This window comes from Fundulus heteroclitus, chromosome 18, assembly GCF_011125445.2.
Source record: "Fundulus heteroclitus isolate FHET01 chromosome 18, MU-UCD_Fhet_4.1, whole genome shotgun sequence".
Taxonomy (NCBI): Eukaryota; Metazoa; Chordata; class Actinopteri; order Cyprinodontiformes; family Fundulidae; genus Fundulus; species Fundulus heteroclitus.
Genome location: NC_046378.1, coordinates 20,148,063 through 20,166,299, shown reverse-complemented (window position 1 = coordinate 20,166,299; position 18,237 = coordinate 20,148,063). Strand labels below are relative to the sequence as shown.

General features: G+C 38.4%; 1 protein-coding gene across 1 annotated transcript; it reads right to left on the bottom strand.

Moving 5' to 3' along the window:
- Positions 1 to 7,809: 7,809 nt before the first annotated feature.
- Positions 7,810 to 18,168, bottom strand: LOC118566818. The gene is made up of 10 exons (XM_036150318.1): positions 18,025 to 18,168; positions 17,855 to 17,903; positions 17,597 to 17,743; positions 15,833 to 16,165; positions 15,606 to 15,703; positions 15,412 to 15,518; positions 15,252 to 15,325; positions 12,118 to 12,146; positions 11,884 to 12,012; positions 7,810 to 8,591 (listed from the first exon to the last, which is right to left on the bottom strand). Exons 2-10 carry the CDS (start codon positions 17,892 to 17,894, stop codon positions 8,340 to 8,342), a joined length of 1,209 nt encoding a protein of 402 aa, XP_036006211.1. The 5' UTR covers positions 17,895 to 17,903; positions 18,025 to 18,168; the 3' UTR covers positions 7,810 to 8,339.
- Between the last annotated feature and the right edge of the window lie 69 nt (positions 18,169 to 18,237).

Genomic DNA, 18,237 nt, shown 5'->3' with positions numbered 1-18,237 from the left:
TTTGTTTACTGATGTTCTCTAACAAACCTTTGTGGTCTTTAGAGACCAGCGGAAACTGATTTAAACTCAAGTGGTTTGTTTAGTAATTAGGCACCTCCAAAGGTAATATAAGGGAAATATACAGGGTTGAAAAGAGATGCATAACAATTATTCATTTATTTGACAACCATGTCCTAGTTATGCTCCAGTTTATCACATAAAATCCAAGTTTGAAGTTGTTGGATAAAAACACATGGATGTGTTCAAGGGGCATAAATACCTTTGCAAGAAACCCTATATAATAAGTTTCAATTAACCGCTATCTATAACTGTCTTTCTTTTTTCAAAAAAGTACATATAATAGTGAAGATAATGCAACTACTTCCGACAGCGAACGTCTGAGAGTTTTTACAAATCAAAATACAAAAAAGAGGAAACCTGAATATAATGCCTTCCACTGTTACACTTATTAAATTATTCTTTCCCGAAGATTTTAACTTATTTGGTTCAAAAAGGTTTTTGCCGTATACTTCACCTCCTGAGATTGGCTAATTCCATGAACTTTCACTGCTGTCGTACAAATCTCAGATCCTCCACAATATCTAGATAATAGTTATGGGAAATGAGTAAAACTTTGAAAACCATTCATGATTTGCCAAAGTAAGAGCATCACAAGGGTTAGAAAGGGGTTGCAGCTGGTCAGGAGTTGGACCTTAAACTGAAAATTATAATTCATGAATCACCCATTGCTACTCTTTATTTTGTGAAACATCCCATGTACTTGTTAATCATCCAATATATATTCTCTCAGTTGTTGGGTAAAATCTCCATTTTAATTACAACACTTTTATCATTGTCGCTATCTTTTATTCCTCTTTCCTCTCGATGCTGCGTTTAACAATAGCTCAAAGAGGAAATAAAAAGTCGAAATCCGTTATTTAAAATGCATAGAATAGATTTAGGCTGAACAAAGACAGACACCACTTTGCACTATGTATGGCAATGTGTAATCTCCTGCTGAAACTCTTTGCAGAATCAGAAAACTATTAAATGAGCTCTGCTCACAGGATCCTACAAGAACCCTCAGATATCCCTTTCCCAGTGTTTGAGTGGCTTCCCTCGGGACTCAGACTAAGCTGCCCTTGCTGCAGGACTCAATTGACGAGGACAACTTTTGTCCCCAGGGCTGGACAACTCCTTAATTCCCAACCTTGTCCTGAACTGCACTCATGTGCATGTTATTCAAACAACAAAGAGTAGCACCATAGAACCTTACCAATGTCATGTAATTTTTATGAATCATTTGCATAAATTTTGTAATGCATTTTTTACACAGTAAAACATTTTTTTTCTTTCCCTAGTTTCTGTGAATTTTCCTCAATTTAACTTGAATATTTCCCTTTTTTAACCTGAATATATCACGTTATCCATAATAGTGCAATACTGTGGTTTTTAACTTGTATTTCAGTCTTTCTGATAAATTCATTATCTGTTGCTTTATAACTGAATTTAGTTTAGATCAGCCTGTCTTTTCATTATTGATTTAATGTGTAACTCTGTCCACTGTCTTCCCAAACTTCCCCATTGTTGGACAAGAAAGACATTCCGTGTCTTATATTAAATTTAATAAACAAAATGTAACTCATAGAAGTTAATTGAATTCAGCAGAATCAAAAATAATGTAATTAAAACTAACCTAACTAACATTGACTGCTCACAGGATCCTACTTAAAACTGAAGTCAAGCAAAGGGGAATTAATCCAGTTTGATAAATACAATTAAACTAGACTGAACATGAATTAATTGAACTGGAGTAAACTCAACTAAAATAATGCAATTTAATTAAACTGCATATATAAAATTTTACTGAATTAAACTGGACTAAGTTTAACTAACCTGAACTCAGTGAGATAAATAGCAATACATTTAGGTGAAGTGACAAAATTAAAATAAAATAAACTGAACAGAAAATAAGTTGATGTCACTTCATGTCACTAAATGAAAGCGTTTAATTGAATAATAATCTGAACTAAACAGAACTGATTTGAGCTGAACTAAAAGAATTAGGTAATTGACCAAATTAAATATTGAACATTGAACTCATCAACTGGACTGACCTGATTAAACCAAAATGAGCTGAATTGTAGATGAGATCATATGAATTGACTGGACAATAAAAAACATAAAAGAATGACATAACAATTTTTCTCTCCTAAAGAAAAAAAAACATATATTGTTCATTTTGTTTACACTTTAGATGGATCAAGGTTACAAAGACACATTTTAGCATGCTACCTGAATATCCATAGCAGTAGTCAAGCTGACTGATTTGACAACTTTCTTACAAAGATGTCTAATCCTTGCTCAGATCTGTGAACATTAACTCTGGTGATACAAGAGTTATTTTACAACCAGAAAGTCCTATTACATGATATTAATTGTGTGGAAAACATAACTTTTTTTCTGATTCACCACAAGACAATGTTTCCATCAAGAAAGTAGGATTCCTGGACCGTTCTAATCTGTTAAGTCTGTGAAAGAACACAGAAGGAATGGTTAAGACCAATCTGAGATAAAGCCTGAAAGAGAAATAATTATCTCAGAGAATTTAATCCTGCAGCTCTTGTATTCAGAAAAATAAGAGGATTATTTATCCTGAACAAGAATGCGGGGTTACAGAAGTTCACAATAATGCTTTTGTTTCATATTTAATTCTAATCACAAAGATAAAAAACCCTCTCATTTCTAGTTTATAATTTATTTCTATGTAGAGCCCCTTGACATTTTTTCCTGTTTTATTGCCTCACAGTTAGGAACTAAAATGGATTGTTTCAGAGTTTGCCCATTTCATTTACAGAAGATGCGTACAACTTTTTTGTATTTTATTTTTGTAAAGCAAACAACAAACAGGAAAAACTAACAAATAAAACACAACATAAAAAAAAAAAATTCAGTGTGCATAATTGCTCTATGCAGTGTATGCCTCATTTTTGTCCTATGGATAGATCGTCCAGTCTCTGCTGTGGAGCTCTGCAGCTCCTTCAGGGTTACCTTTGGTCTCTGTGCTGCCTTTCTGATTAATACCCTCCTGGCCCGGTCTGTGAGTTCTGGTGGCAGCTCTCTGTTGGCAGGCTTGTTGTGTTACCATGTGCTTTACTTTTGAAGATGATGGATTGGATGGTGGTCAACGATCAAAGATTTAGATTTTTTTTTTAAATAATTCCTTCCTCACTTCTACTCAATAACTTTGTCCCTGACCCGTTTGGAGAGCGCCTTGGTTTTCTTGGTGTGATGCCTCTTGCTTAACGGTGTCACAGCCTCTGGGGCCTTTCAGAAAATGTATGTTTCTACTGGCAGGTCATGAGACATACATTTCACATTTCATTTCATCCATATATATATATATATATATATATATATATATATATATATATATATATATATATATATATATATATATATATATATATATATATATATGAATTGCATATGTATAATAATTACAGGTTGGAATGTAACAAATTGACTAAAAAAGGGTTGAATGACTACTTTCGCCAGCCACTGTATCTGCACACATCAAACCGATGACTACATTTGTACTTCCTGTTTCACTAGAGCTGTAAAACAGTACAGGTTTATACAGAAAGGCTTCAGAGCTTCTTTATTCTTTCCCAGAGAAAAAAACAAAAGGAGAGCTAAGTGCATCCAGGAGCAGCAGACTTGCTCACTCAGAAGCAGACTAAATATGGCAGGTCTGGTTGAACCACATCCTGCAGATAAGGAAACCATAGCAACAGTAATGCAGTGCCATGGTGACTAGGGGCCTGCTTAGTGACAGGCTGCAAACTCATTATAAGCATACAGGAAGCTTCAGAACTATTTCTGTTCTTTATCTGCATCCAAGCCTACAAGCTGTAAGAATCAAAGCCAATCAACACCAACAGAGAATTGTGAATAGATGTGCTTTCACAACGGTTGGTCTTTTAAACCTGTATGAGGTGCACATGTGTAACAAATACATTTTGATAGGATCATTTTACTGTAAGGAGGTTCTGAGAGCACATATTCAGTGGTAATATACATTGTCAGCGTGCACAAAGAAGGGCCGAAGTTAAGTGGCCAGAAGTGCATATGTTGGTTCAAACATCTACTAGAATATGTTGGAAGAGCTTGCCGGACTTTGACATAGAGCAGATTTCAAGGGATTTGGAATGATTTCAAGATTATAACATGACTACAGCAGACAGTCATGGATCAAACATGATGGAAATAGAGATGGAAATGTCATGCACAACTTGCTAGCCAAACCTCTTAAAGCTGCAGTTTGTAAAACTAGACTTCACTCATCTTTTGACAATATTAAATGTTTTGGTCTAAAGAGCAGCCCTCAGAAACATTCTTACATCCAGTGAACTTTGCCATATTCTGTCATGTTACAACCACTCTTTTTGATAGTCTGTAGTCTTCTGCTGCTGTTAATAAACTCTCTTACAGGGTTGTGCTGTATTTAGCTCCATCGTCCCATAAACTGAAATGTAACCTGTATAATATGAAAAAAATAAGATATGTTTGTGTTTTCTTGTCCAAATTCAATCTTCAATTTCTTAACAAAGAACATGTGTGTGTGTTTAATCAGAAAATCTTTTCAAATATTTTCTAATTAAATTTTCTGAAAAATTTAGAGGAAGCACAGTTGCAAGCATATAGAAACACATAACGCATGTGGAAACATACCCACAAAACATCACATAAAGTTAGTCTTCCTGAAATAACCCTTGTGCTGCGATCTAAACAACCAGAGCAAGCGTAATGTGGTACAACAAATCATCCCACAGATGTACACACACACATACACACACACACCAGGCTCCTCAAGCAGTTTTATTTTTTCACATGCTACTGTGAAGCAGACATGCTGGCCATATCAGAGGCAAAAGAAGCTAATCTAACTGATAAAGCACATAATCTCAGGTCAGTCACTAAACAACACCTCACAAACACGCTCCCACACATAGCTGCAGGGCAATGCCGGATTCAACCAGGGGGACTTGGCATGAAGCTGAAATCTAACACTGATATTAAGTGAAGACTTGTGCCATCTGACCTTCTGATTTGGCTCACAGCCCCCCTGTAGGAATACTGACTTTCTATTATAAGACCCAGAACCCCGTGTGTCAGATAAAGCACTGGAGCAGAAGAAAGCAGCAGTTATGAAGCCTAGACCTCTCCTTTGACTGCCGTTCATGTTGTGGAAAGGGTTTTAAAGCCATTTCTAAGACTGTGGGAATGCGGCAAATCACAGTGAGTGTCATTGTCAAAAAAAGAAAGCAACATGGAACAGATGTTAAGCTTACCAGGAGTGGCCAACCAATCAAAATTACTCCAAGAGCATATAAACAACTCATCAAGGAGGTCACAAAAGAACCCAGAAAAGCCTCTAAAGCACTACAGACATCGTCTGACCCAGATAAAGGGTAACTCACCCCCAAATTTTGCTAATAAACTGTCGTCTTTTAGTTCCGTCTACATAAACTAGACATTATTTGTGACAATTAATTTACCACACATTTGTTGAAATCCTGCGGTACATTTTTCAACTGTGAGATTGGGCGGAGTAAAGCCCGGTTTATGCTTGATGCATCCGTGAGGTCCGCATGCTATATTTTGCCATTTTAGCAATCGTACCCCTCCACGAAGCCAAAAGTTTTCACACCGTGCACCTGGGAAAATTCTTGTGTACTGTGTGGACAGTCCAGTGCAGAAAAAACATGGCGGACGGGCATGTCCTTCCGTCGGAGGTTTGTGAGTATAGACATCTTTATGATTTTGCCCACTAAGATCGCTGTGATCAAAACATTGCCGGACAGAAATCACCGTCACAAAAAGTAAGATGCTTCAAAATGTTGGAAACAGCTGTGACGTAGGAGCACAACACTGCCCTCTAGAGTCTGGGAGAATAGTGCTACTTTGGAGGCAAACAATGTGTCCGTACGTCTCTTTTGACGTACTTGCTGGATGAGTTACACTTTAATGTTGGCGTTTCCGATTTAACAAAAAGAAAGACTGCGTAAAAATATCATCCTGGGAGGAGTACCAAGGTGAAAATCACTATAGAATAAAAGAGCCCAAATTCATCTTGTTCAGGTGCAAGACTTTTGGGAAAATATTCTATGGGATCATGTGACAAAAAGAAAACTTTTAGAAATATATGCGTTCCATTAAGCCTGGCATTAAAATGAAACATTTCAGAATAACAATATCATACCTACAGTGAAACACGGTGGTGGGTGTGTGATAACCTGACAACAGCCAGCTGCATGTATCGCTCCGCCTAGCTCCACTCACATACATCTGGGACACCGCCATAGGAATTGCCTTTATTGAAGGCTGGGCCTTATCAAAACTCCTTGCATATGATTGGATAAGCCACTTGTCTGTCATCTTTATCGACGTGCTATTTCAACCACTCACACCGAAGCTAACCCGTGACGCTGATGAGACCGACGCCGGAAAAAAAACAACCTTTTTTTTTTTTTTTTTTTTTTTATGTGTTTGCGGCTGTAATGCAGGGTTTCCCGCAGCGCTATCTTGGCGAGGCGGCCGCGGAAAACGTGTCGTCCACCCCCCCCGCTCCGCGAGCCGGTCCGCAGAAAACGTGTCGTCCACCCCCCCCCCCAACCCCCCCCCCCCCACTCCGCGAGTCGGTCCGCCTCGCATAAGCAAATTCCTGCGGGAAACACTGTAGTGGTCACACCGAAGCTAAGAAGAGGGGGGAAGACAGGCGGCAAAGCGACGCAGGTCGGAGTCGATCCCGGGCCGACCGCGTCGAGGACTAAAGGCCTCCCAATATGGTTCGCGCTAACCGCTAACCGCTCCGGGGACGCGTCTGCGTTGCGCGTACGCGCCCCGGAAAACAAAACTTGCCAAATCCGGTCGGGAGAAGGGCGAAAACATGGTTTCCACCAACAAAAGCCTTCAGAGGCGTTCTCTGATGTTCTTTTAATGAAACAATATTAGGTAGATTGGACAACACGGAAGAAATAGCAGCATCAATGCTAACACTTGCTTCCTCGATGTGAGCCGCCATTGTTGTTGGAATCTCACGGTGGCTTCTCCACTACGTCACATCCATGAAACACCCGCCCTGCGTCCTGATTGGCCAGACCAAAAATTTGGTTGGGGAAATCACTTTGAATGAGCCGTGTCCCAGATGTATGTGAGTGGAGCTAGGCGGAGCGATACATGCAGCTGGCTGTTGTCAGGTTAGGTGTGTGATGGTCTGGGACAGCTTTGCTTCTACGGGACATGGTGGGCCAGGGCTTGTAATATTTAATGAAACTTTGAATTCTGCTCTATAACAGAAAATCTGAGGGAAAAGCCATTCATACACAAACACCTAATGTGGCTGACTTAAAGCAATTCTTCAAGGAAGAGTTGTCAAAAATGTCTCAAAGATCAAGCCTGTAATCAAGCCTTTACTGGCATGAGTTTTATGTCAGTAAAGGCTTGATTACAGGTGTTGCTGACAACTGTTAAACAACCAGTTATTGGTTTTATGGTTAATGATTTTTCCCCTCTGCAGTGCATATAGATGTAAAAAAATAAATGTCCTAATGTAGTGGACAGTTTTTGCTTCATAAGATACAAAAAAGCTGGTGTTTTTTTTTTTTTTTTTTTTTTTTTTATAAAGCTGCAACTTTTTTTTATAAAGCTGCAACTTAAAAAAAAAGACAAAGTTTTAATCTGAAAATGTGGGGAAAAAACGACCACATTCACCTTAAATCTATCATCTGAATTAGATTATTATAATTAAGAGAGGCTGTTCCGAAAGACCTGAATCAACTCCCTTTATTAAAACTCCTAACAGAGAAACTATTTCTTACAGATTGTGTCATACTGCTGTTCGCTGCCAAAATATATTCCTGTCTGCTATCACTGGTAGTTACCAGAGCACATGCTAAGACTGAGGTCACTGGGACCACGCTTCAGCAAAACAAAATGGAGTATTATCTAGTACAAAGATTAGCTCAACGCTATTACAGGCCAAACATAACAGCATGGAAAGTCTGGAATATGACATTGACATCTGAAAGAAAAACAAAACATCAAATACATGTTTGTAATAGTTGTGTGTCCTTCTCTATTTTCCTTTTGGTTTTGCTGTTAGGCTCAAAATTTCCTGGGCTGTTTTTTTTTAATGGAGCTGCTCTTTGGTCTCCAGCATAGTTTGGTGCATTAATGTGTCGTGGTTGTCAGCCTGAACAGAGCCACTTCTCTGCTGGTCAGAAATATGACTCTCCATTTAATAATTCACAAAGACCTCTGCTCTCCCGGCTGTGTGGGCTGTGCTTCTGATCAGCTTAAAGAGTGGACCGCCGCTGGTGGTCCCTGGCAGGATCATGCTCCTTTTCTCTGTGCTGATCGGAGCTGTCATCACTTTCTTTACGGCCTCTTGTTCCGTCTTTTAGCTTGCCGTCACGCAGCTGGCACTGTCTCATTTGGCTTAATGTGGCTTGCAGCTCGTTGAGGCGCTGTGATACATAACATCTCTTCAGCTCCAACAGGATTGTTCCATTACGACTCAGACTTGGCATGTTTGTTGATGTTTCCCTCTGCAGAAACAGATCATTCATTTATACATCGTATTTACACATACTGTATGCTTTTATCTTCCGTGTCAAGGCTGATTAGGAGCAAATTTGCATTAGCATGACAGAGGGATTTGTTTAAATGATTTATCCCCATTCATGAGATTACATTAATGCAATGTGCCTTTTTATTTGTAGACAGTGTCTTGCTAAATTGTTCTCTCTCCATGACCCTTTTCACAATTTGTCATGTTACACTCAAAATTTTTTATATAATTTATTTGCATTTCATGTGGTAGAAAATGAAAATCTGAAAAATGCGTTGTGCATTTGTATTTAGCCGTCTTTACTCTGATACCCCTAAATAATATCGGGGCAAGCAAGTGTAATGTAATCTGAGTATAGCATGAATTTCAAAATAGATACAGGTATCCTATAAAGGCACCAGAGGTTTGTTACAGAACATGAGTGAACAAACAGCATCATGAAACCTAAAGAACACAGATGGGTCAAGAAGGAACTCGTGAAGTAGTTTAAGGAGGATTTATTATGCAAAATAAATGTTTTGCTCATGTTTGTACTTCCATTTGGATCTCTATTGCTTCTAGAAAAAGTCAAAGCACTAAAAATAATCCAGGCTATTTTTTGGCAATAAATAAATGTTTTGTTGGTGTTTGGAAAATGAGCTATTTCAAAAACATCCCAAATATTACATCATAATCGGCAGGCACCGCCCCTCACCAAGCAACCACAGCCGAGCCCCCCACATAGCAATCCAAGCTCCGCACATGCAGGATTTGCCTAAATACTTTGACTGAATGATAGTTATGTCCTTACTGTTGGTTGCAAAGCTTTGCTGGTTGTGCAGAAGGCCCCCCACCTTCTTCTACTTCTGACTCAGGATCAAAGATATACGGTTGTATGGTTGAAAAATGTGAGTGTGAACATTGAGTTTGGGGGCACACCCAGCTTCAGCTTGTTTGCATAAAAGTGACAGAGCCCTAAAACAGCTCATTCTGATAAAAACTCAAAATAGGGGGAACTGAGGAGATGAAATGCCATTTTCCGAGAATGATTTTGTGCAAAAACTATAATTAACAAGTTTTGTATAGCCCATATACCTACCCTAACTTGTCTAAAAGGAAGCGTATTAGGTCCCCTTTAAAGCTGGGTTAAATTATAAAACAGGATCCCAAGGTTACAACACCCCATCTCACAGAGCACCAATAACTTTTCATCTGAAAATGGAAAGAGTATGGCCAAACTGCAAATCTACCAAGAAATGGCCATCCACCTAAACTGACAGGCTGGGCAAGGACAGCATTAATCAGAGAAACAGCCAAAAGGCCCGTTGTAACTGTGGAGGAGAAGAAATCAGAGCTGAAGAGATCACAGCTTAGGCTGCAGAATCTATTGACAGTAGCGATAAGCAATTATTGTACCATTGTCGTGAATTTTGTAATTGTAATTAGAGTTTGGATTTAACATGACAACAATGAACTCCAGGAGATGTTTAAAAAGTATTGTTTGGATTGTGATTTTTACCACACTATAAGGCGCACTTAAAATCCTTTAATTTTCTCAAAAATGTATGATGCACCTTATAATCCAGTACGCCTAAAAAAAAAAAATCTGTTAAAATGTGTAAGTATGACTTTGCTTAGCAACGAAGCCGCTCCGCTCAATGGATATTCAGAGCATTACGGTACACTGTACATAGACCCCTGAGCTGTCCACAAGACTGCCTGACTGTAATGTCTAAATTACAGTCAGGCAGTCTATTCCAAATAAGTGTATTCATGTAAGGCAGCCCACACCCGGAAAGTGCACTAGCAACAATAAACCAATAAGTTAATTCAATATGAAAATTACATTTATTTTGGCCTCATGTTAGAAACAGGGTAGTGTCGTCCAACTACTCTGTTCTCCCAACAGAGACGGACAGCTCTCGCTCTCACGAGAGAGCGGTTTTAAGGAGGAAACACACGGGACGCATTGCAAAGTGCAGCAAAGCAGTATATTCGCATCCTGTGCTTAGGTTAGCTTTTCATTTTAATCAGTCAATAAATATGCACCAGAAGCATACGCAACGGCTAAATTAGACTTAAGTTTTAATTTCAGACATGTTTACGTTCCTGTTTAGCAGGGAATAAACAGGAAAACATCCCGGATGTATCCCAAAATAAGAGTCGTCGAAAGTAAAGTGCCACGGATGATCTAGTTGTGACAAGCTGACAAACTAAAATATGCGATTTCTAAACAGATATGGTTAAGACATGGACTCTGATCATTGATCAAAACATCACATATATTACTGATAATTTAATTCCTTACCCATATATTACTGATAACTTGTCTTTCTTTAATTACTTACCTATGACAAAAGTTCTTCTCTCCGCAGAATCACGCAGTTGTGGAGCGTACTTTGCAGCATCTGGTATAAATCTATGCTTTTAAAAACAAGCCCGTAAGCCATGCTGCTTACGTTACACGCCCAGTGCATTTCGTCCTTAAGGTGACCAGATTTGATTTCTCTATTGAAAACTGGGGACATTTCAGATTTTGTTAAACACAGAATTTCTGCCTGGTGGTTGCTTTGTTTTTTCTGGACTGCCACACCGATGGGGGGTGAGAAATGTGCGTTCGGCAAAGCTCTACTACGTCGGGACAGCGGCACGCCCAGGCAAATACCTTTTGTTGCACCAAACCTCTGTTACTCCATCATGAAACAGTTTTTGCCAGGGGCAGGTCATCCAAAACGGGGTCTGTCCCCGGAAATCGGGGGCATCTGGTCACCCTAGCGGAGGGGCGGAGTAATATATGTTATGTGCCTTATAATCCGGTGCGCCTTATATCCCGAACGGTACTCATGTTTCCACTGTTGGATCCATGAGAGCAGCAAGCATAAATACAGTTATCATAAATAAAATGTAACTGCAAAACTTTGACCAATGGTGGTTAAATACAAATAGACACCAGACTTTTTAGTGTATTGTGTGTAAAACTTTTGAAAACCCTTCATCCTTTTCCTTCCACTTGCTTCCACTGGCTACTTTGCTCTGATTGATCCCATTAAACCCTAAAAAATAGATTCTCGTTTTTGGTTGTAAAGTGACAAATTGAGAAAAAGTTCAAGGGATATGATTTTTTTTAGCAAGGTACTGTAGTTTAAAAAAAACCTTAAACCAAATAAAAAGAAAATTAGATAGAAAAATACATTTATAATAACAAAATATGAATTTAATTAACACAGGGATGTATTCAATGACTTATGTAACTTGCAGGATTTTAAACACGTAACATTCATTCTAATTACCGCCTGGTCTCCGGCACTGCTGTCTCTCTCCTTTAGCATCGTGCTTATTTCAGCTCTTCTCTGCAGTTGCACGCTTAGCTGCAGGAAAGACTCACTCATACGGTCAATTTCTTCTTCCACACATGACATCTGGAGCACAGGAAAATAGATCATGTAATACAAGCTTCACAGGAAATCATGATTATTCCCTTTGGTCCTTTTCTTCCAGCTTTTTATGACATGCAACTTCGTTACCTGCACTGGTGTCCCATTTGGTGGCAAACCTGCAGAAATTAGACCACATGTCATAATTAAAATCATGTGAAAATGTCCTTGTTAAATCTCCATAGAAGAAACAATCAATTAAGACACAGAGTGGTATATGGTTGTTTTTCTAAGAAGAGTCCCTGTGTGCGCTGCTTCAGCATTCAGTGGTAACATGGTGTACTCGGATATTGGATCATTTCTCAAAAACAAAAGCTCTTTAGTCATTAGGGAAGTAATAATTGGCTTTCTCTCCAGAACCCACAATTGTTTAACGATGTTTATAGCTTGTGAATGGGGAGGAATGAATAAAACAACGGAGAGTCTGATATCACAAATGGATTTGTCCATTTGTTTATGAGGTGCATTATTCTAACAGAATAATGGAACTTAATTATTTTCTGAAGAAAAAGCATGTTGATACTATCACTGTCAGCACTCAGCATGGATTTCATGATCATGTTGAAATCTAAATGAGCCATTTTCAACTAAATGTATACTATGTCTGATGAGAGTATGTGTTCCAGGTAAACATCTAAAGCATAGTATTGTTTTTATTTCAAATAAGGTTGCAAGGGTAATGTTGCTAATCCAAAGTGTACTTGGTCACATCTTAGTAAATAAATAAAAGTCAATGCAGAGAGAAAACATTTGATTATTATTATGTACTGATACTAGAACATAATGTTGAGACAAATTTGCAGGTCGTAATAATGTAAATTATTAGGTAATGTTCAAAGGGGTTAAGAAATAATACCACATTTATGGTATTCACAGAAAAATGAAAGCTAAAATACATAACATTTCATTGCTTTCATTTAAAACAGCAAAGCATCAATTAGTCCTAATGCTGCATGTTGATTACTACTGTTATAATGTTATCAATATCATATTATTGTTTCTTTTATATGTACCTAGTAAATATAAAGAACAATTATCCTCTAAATCAGTCATTTTGTGTTAGGTTTTTGTTTGTTTTGGACATTCTTGTTTAGACTCAGCTCTGTCACCTCTCAGCCACAGAAACCCTCCAATTAGCTCAGTCCACTCCTCAGTCACCAGTCATCAGCTCAGAGCAGCTCCACCTGTGTTCTTCTAAGAACACAGGCAAGTGCTTGTCTGCTCTGTTTTTCTAAGATCCTGCTGCCGGTTCCAGCCGGTCTGGTGAACCTTCAGCCTGTATCATCTGCTTAAGTCGCCTCCTGCATTCACCACCGGCTCTAGTCACTGTGATGCCTGCATCTCCTGGTCTGTCTGCATCCTCTGAGGTCTCCTTTTGCATTTCCTGCCTGCCTCATTTGCCAGTATCCTAAGTCTCAAACCTTTTACAACATACTCTGTGTTGGCTTGATTTCGGGTTCACATCTACAAACATGACATTTTGAATAAATATGAACCCAACTTGGATCCAACATTACACTGGAATTATAAGCAAATTTCCAAACTGTCTTTTATGTTAAAGCTTTTTGAAAGGCAGTTGCTGTGCTGGAGGAAAAAAAAAATCATCTATGACCATTTCTAATATGGTTTTCGTAAAATTAATTCCACTGAAAGAGCACTACTTAAAGTTAGTTGTAATACATTACCAGACCATTGTACTGGTCTATTCACTTGTTTAAATAAGAAGGACCTGGCTTGTCTTCAAGTTGTCCAGAAGTTTGCTGTGAGACTACCATCTCGCTCAAAGATAGGAACTCATACAGCCCCCATTTTAAAGTTGCTACGCTAGCTGCCCATCGGTCTAATCTATTATTTTAATGGTAACACTTACAGTGTTTTGCAAAAGTATTCACCCGTTCGCTTTTTGTCATTTATTACATTCTAACCTATAATTTGGATGTTTTTTACATACTTTATGTAATTTATCTGTGAGAATATCTATATCTATCTATATATATATAAACTTGGCATGTGCATTTACAGTATATAACCAACCCCTTTGCAATGAAGTCCTTTGAAAGTTCTGATTCAACCAGCTACCTTCAAAAGTCACCTGTCCACCTGTGTGATATTTGAGTGTCACATGATCTGTCAGTATAAACACACCTCTTCTGAAAGGCCCCAGAGGCTGCAACACCACTAAGCAAGAGTCATTGCACCACAAAAATTAAGGAGCTCTCCAAACAAGTCAGGGACAAAGTTGAGAAGTACAAGTCAAGGTGGGGTGAAAGTACAACCTGTCATGCCTGTTTTGAGACTAGGACAGAGGTTCATCTTCCTGCAGAACAAAGCAACACTCGAGTGGTTTAAGGAGAAACACTAAGGTGGGTTAGAATGGCCTCCTCAAAGTCCACACTACTTTGTGGTTGGACTTAAAGATTGCTCAACATGAAGGAACTGGAGCTTAAAAGTTGTAGGAATGTTCTTTAAATGAAATGGTGCAAACTCTAAAACTTTCAATTCTAATTCCAGGTTGTGAAACAATAAAACATAAACATTGCCAAGGGCGGCGGATACTTTTGCAGGCCACTGTGCAAGTCTGGTTAATGTTCTTCAAAACTTCTTGTCCAACCTTGTGTGATGATTGTTTACTTTATAAATGACCAAAAACATAATTATTTATAATATTTCACCAATATCAAACTTGATTGTTTTTATGTTACTAAATCCATCAATTAGTCTTATAAACACAAACTTAAACTGGGAGAGCTTTTATGCCAAATATGACAACTAAACTTAGATAGTGGAGGTAACTTTTATCACATCTTGCAGTTAACTGAAGAGCTTACACCTTCTATATATGAATTTATCTCAGTGAGATAATCTTAGCAGTTTTTTGCTGCTTTTTTCTCCTCTATTGTCAAGGTCATGCACTATTGGCTGATTTATAATTAATGTCCACTATGATTACATTTACTTCCTCTTATTAGAGAACAATGGATGTACAGAGGAAAACTGCAGATACACTATGTTGTGCATGTTTATACTACATTTCCCAAGAATACAGATATAATTTGGACTATTACTAGCCGTAACATGTAAATTTGCGATGACATATATCAACAAAGAGAAATGTTTAAAACATTGAAATATTCTGTTTTCCAAGTCCTCTGCAAGTTATTTTCATGCATTATTTTAAAATAAACATATAAAAGAACTACTAATAAACATAAAAGTTGCCGTACCTGTATTTGGAGTTGATCTTTGTTTGAGGTTGCAGATAAGATCCTCTAGTTTAAAATACTTATATTTCTCCAGTCTAAAATAGAAAAAGATTTTTTAAAAAGTTACTTATTATAAATGCATATAACATCCTCTGCTGCAAGTTTTATTTTTCGCACCAACCTCCTGGCTAATAACTGCTCAGTGAAGCGTGCTTCAGAGGGAACTCTAATATTGAGAAATTGCTCCACTAATGCACCATGCCGCCCATCTAAAGCATCAAAATTAGGCTGTAAAAAAAAAGCTAGAAAAAGTTATCAGCCTACATTTCAAACTGTGCGAGGATGATGAGTGAGCTTCAAATAGCTTTCACACACCTCTGCAGAGCTCCATTTAAATGAAAGGTTGAACAGCTGAAGGCTTACAGTTGAAATGGCCTCATGTAGAGCTTGCAGAAACCTCTGGGGTTTGGATCCTGGATAGAAACAACACCAATTAATCATTGTGCTGCCAAAGACGATTACATACTTCCTGCTCAAAGATGATTGCCCAAGCTATAATATTATGCATGACATTCAGGACTCTCTTTAACCTTTTTTATTACCTACTGCTATGTGGGCCATGGACTGCAGGATGACAGCAATAAAGTGCCCCACATGCTGAAGCTTTGCTTCTGATAGATAAAGGATTTGATTGGTTGGATCAAAATAGAAGTCCCCTGTGCAATGGGCCAGAAGATTCTCATTAGACGGAGATGAGCTAAAGGGAACAGACTTCGCCAGTAGAAGGAGCACAGAGGGGAACTTAGGGGAATCTGCCAGTAACTGCATCACATGACAACCAAACAGGTAAATAGCTGAGTGCTGTGGAGACAGGCTGTCCAGTTCGGTTGGAATTAGATGTTCGTTGTGTTTCTCTTGGACAGAAAGCCCCATTTCTGCTGAAACAGAAAAAGCTGTATTAGGATATCAGGATGTTCGGTTTAGGATTTTGCCACATCCAGTGTCTTGCAAAAGTATTCATGCCCCTTGAAATTTGTTCAACCTTTTGTCACATTCCAACCACAAACTAAATTGTACTTCATTAGTTTCATGCGTGCAAGACCAACAAGAAGTAGTGCATTATTTTTGACATGTGAGGAAAATGAGTTCTGGATTTTAACATTTTTTTTCCAAATGAAAATCTGTGTAGCCTTCATCTGTGATTCAATAATCCTCAAAACTTGACAAAAAAGTCAAGTCCCAAGTGTGTTCAGGAGGAACATACATAGTAAATAGGGTTAACCTTTGTGAACTTTCATCTCAGTAAGAATACATTTGTTCTGTAAAGGTCTCAGAGCTTTGTTAGAGAACATTAGTGAACAAAAAGCCTCACGAAGACCAAGGCACACACTAAGGAGGGAACATCTCACACAGCACCTGTTTTATTCATTTTCTACAACTGCCAACAAACCCAGGTATGCCTGTCCACTTAAATGGGCAGGCTGGGCATGAAGAGCAATAAACGGGGAATCAGACAAGAAGCCCATTGTAACTCTGGGGTCGCTGCAGAAACCCATAGTTCGAGTGGAAGAATCTGTCAACAGGCACCACGAATCTGGTCTTAATGGAAGAATGGCAAAAAGAAAGCTTTTGTTGAAAGAAAACCATAAGAACTCCTGTTTTGAGTTTCCATAAGCCATGCAGTGACACGGTAAATATGGGGAAGAAAGTCCTGTGGTTGGATAAGAACATAATTAAACTGTTTGTGCAAGTCACAGTGTGTGGAGAAGAAAATAACACTGAGTCATCTCCTTTGTGAAGCATGGCGGTGGCGGCATCTTGCTGTGTGGATGATTTTCTACAACAGGAACAAGAAAGATTGTCAGAGTTGATGGGAAGATGGATGGAGTTAATCTTGGAAGAAAACTTTTTAGAGGGAGAAAAAGACTCAAGCCAGGGGTGGAAACTTTATTTCAACACAACGACCCCAAATATACAAACAGACCTACAATGGAATGGTTTGGATCAAAGCATATTTACCGGTACGTGTTCGAATTGATGTTCACATTAACTCTCGCACAAATCTATACAATCTTAACTAAATTGCACAGAAGAATTGGCAGAAGCTTCAGTCTGTTGAGGTGCAAAGCAAGAGAAGCAACTCAGAAAACTTGAATCTAAAATTGCTGCATAGGGTAGTCCTACAAAGTCAAAACCCTGTGTCATTTTCCCTCAATTTTACAGTGACACACTTTTTTGTATTTGCTTATTACATATAATACTGATGAAAAACAGGGTTCAGGAGGTGACAATTATTTTGCAAGGCACTGCACATAGTTTATTCTGAGTGGGATTATAAACTAAAAGGCAATGTTTTGTTGTTGCACCATTGCACAGATGCTGATGTGACTCCTCTGATGTGAGCTGTTGTAACGACCGCTGGATGTCTTGTAGAGTTTTAAAGAGAGGAGATTTGGTGACTAATTTGGACAGATCGTCATCACTAAGACAAGGAGCTGTGGTCTGTGCACAGTCTAGAGAACAGAGAAATAAGTTACATGCAATACATTTTTAAAGTACATATTATTTTGTTCCAATGTATCCAAAACGTAACCAACCAAAAAGTGTGAAGATTTGTTTCTGACCTGTTTCATTAGAAAGAGATTCTCCTTTATTCACTGACATCGATGAAAACTGGGGACAGTTAAAAAAGAAAAATAAACACAACTTTTACATTCCCAAACATGTGTTTGAAATATTTCTAAATTACCTGTGTAAAACACAAATTGGTGTCACCGGGTTGATTATATCGAACCTGAGCCTCACAGTCCCTTGAACCCTGACAACATGGACATCCATGCAGATCCTGGTTTTGCCAAGTTCCTCCCGTCAGCTTGCATAAGAGAGCTTCAACAGATCTAAGAACAGCTCCCAGTAACGACGCAGACGCCTCAGCTTGGGTGGTGGAAATGTCCGTTTTCATGAAGACACACAGATTACACACAAAGCATTTTATAAATTGAGGTAT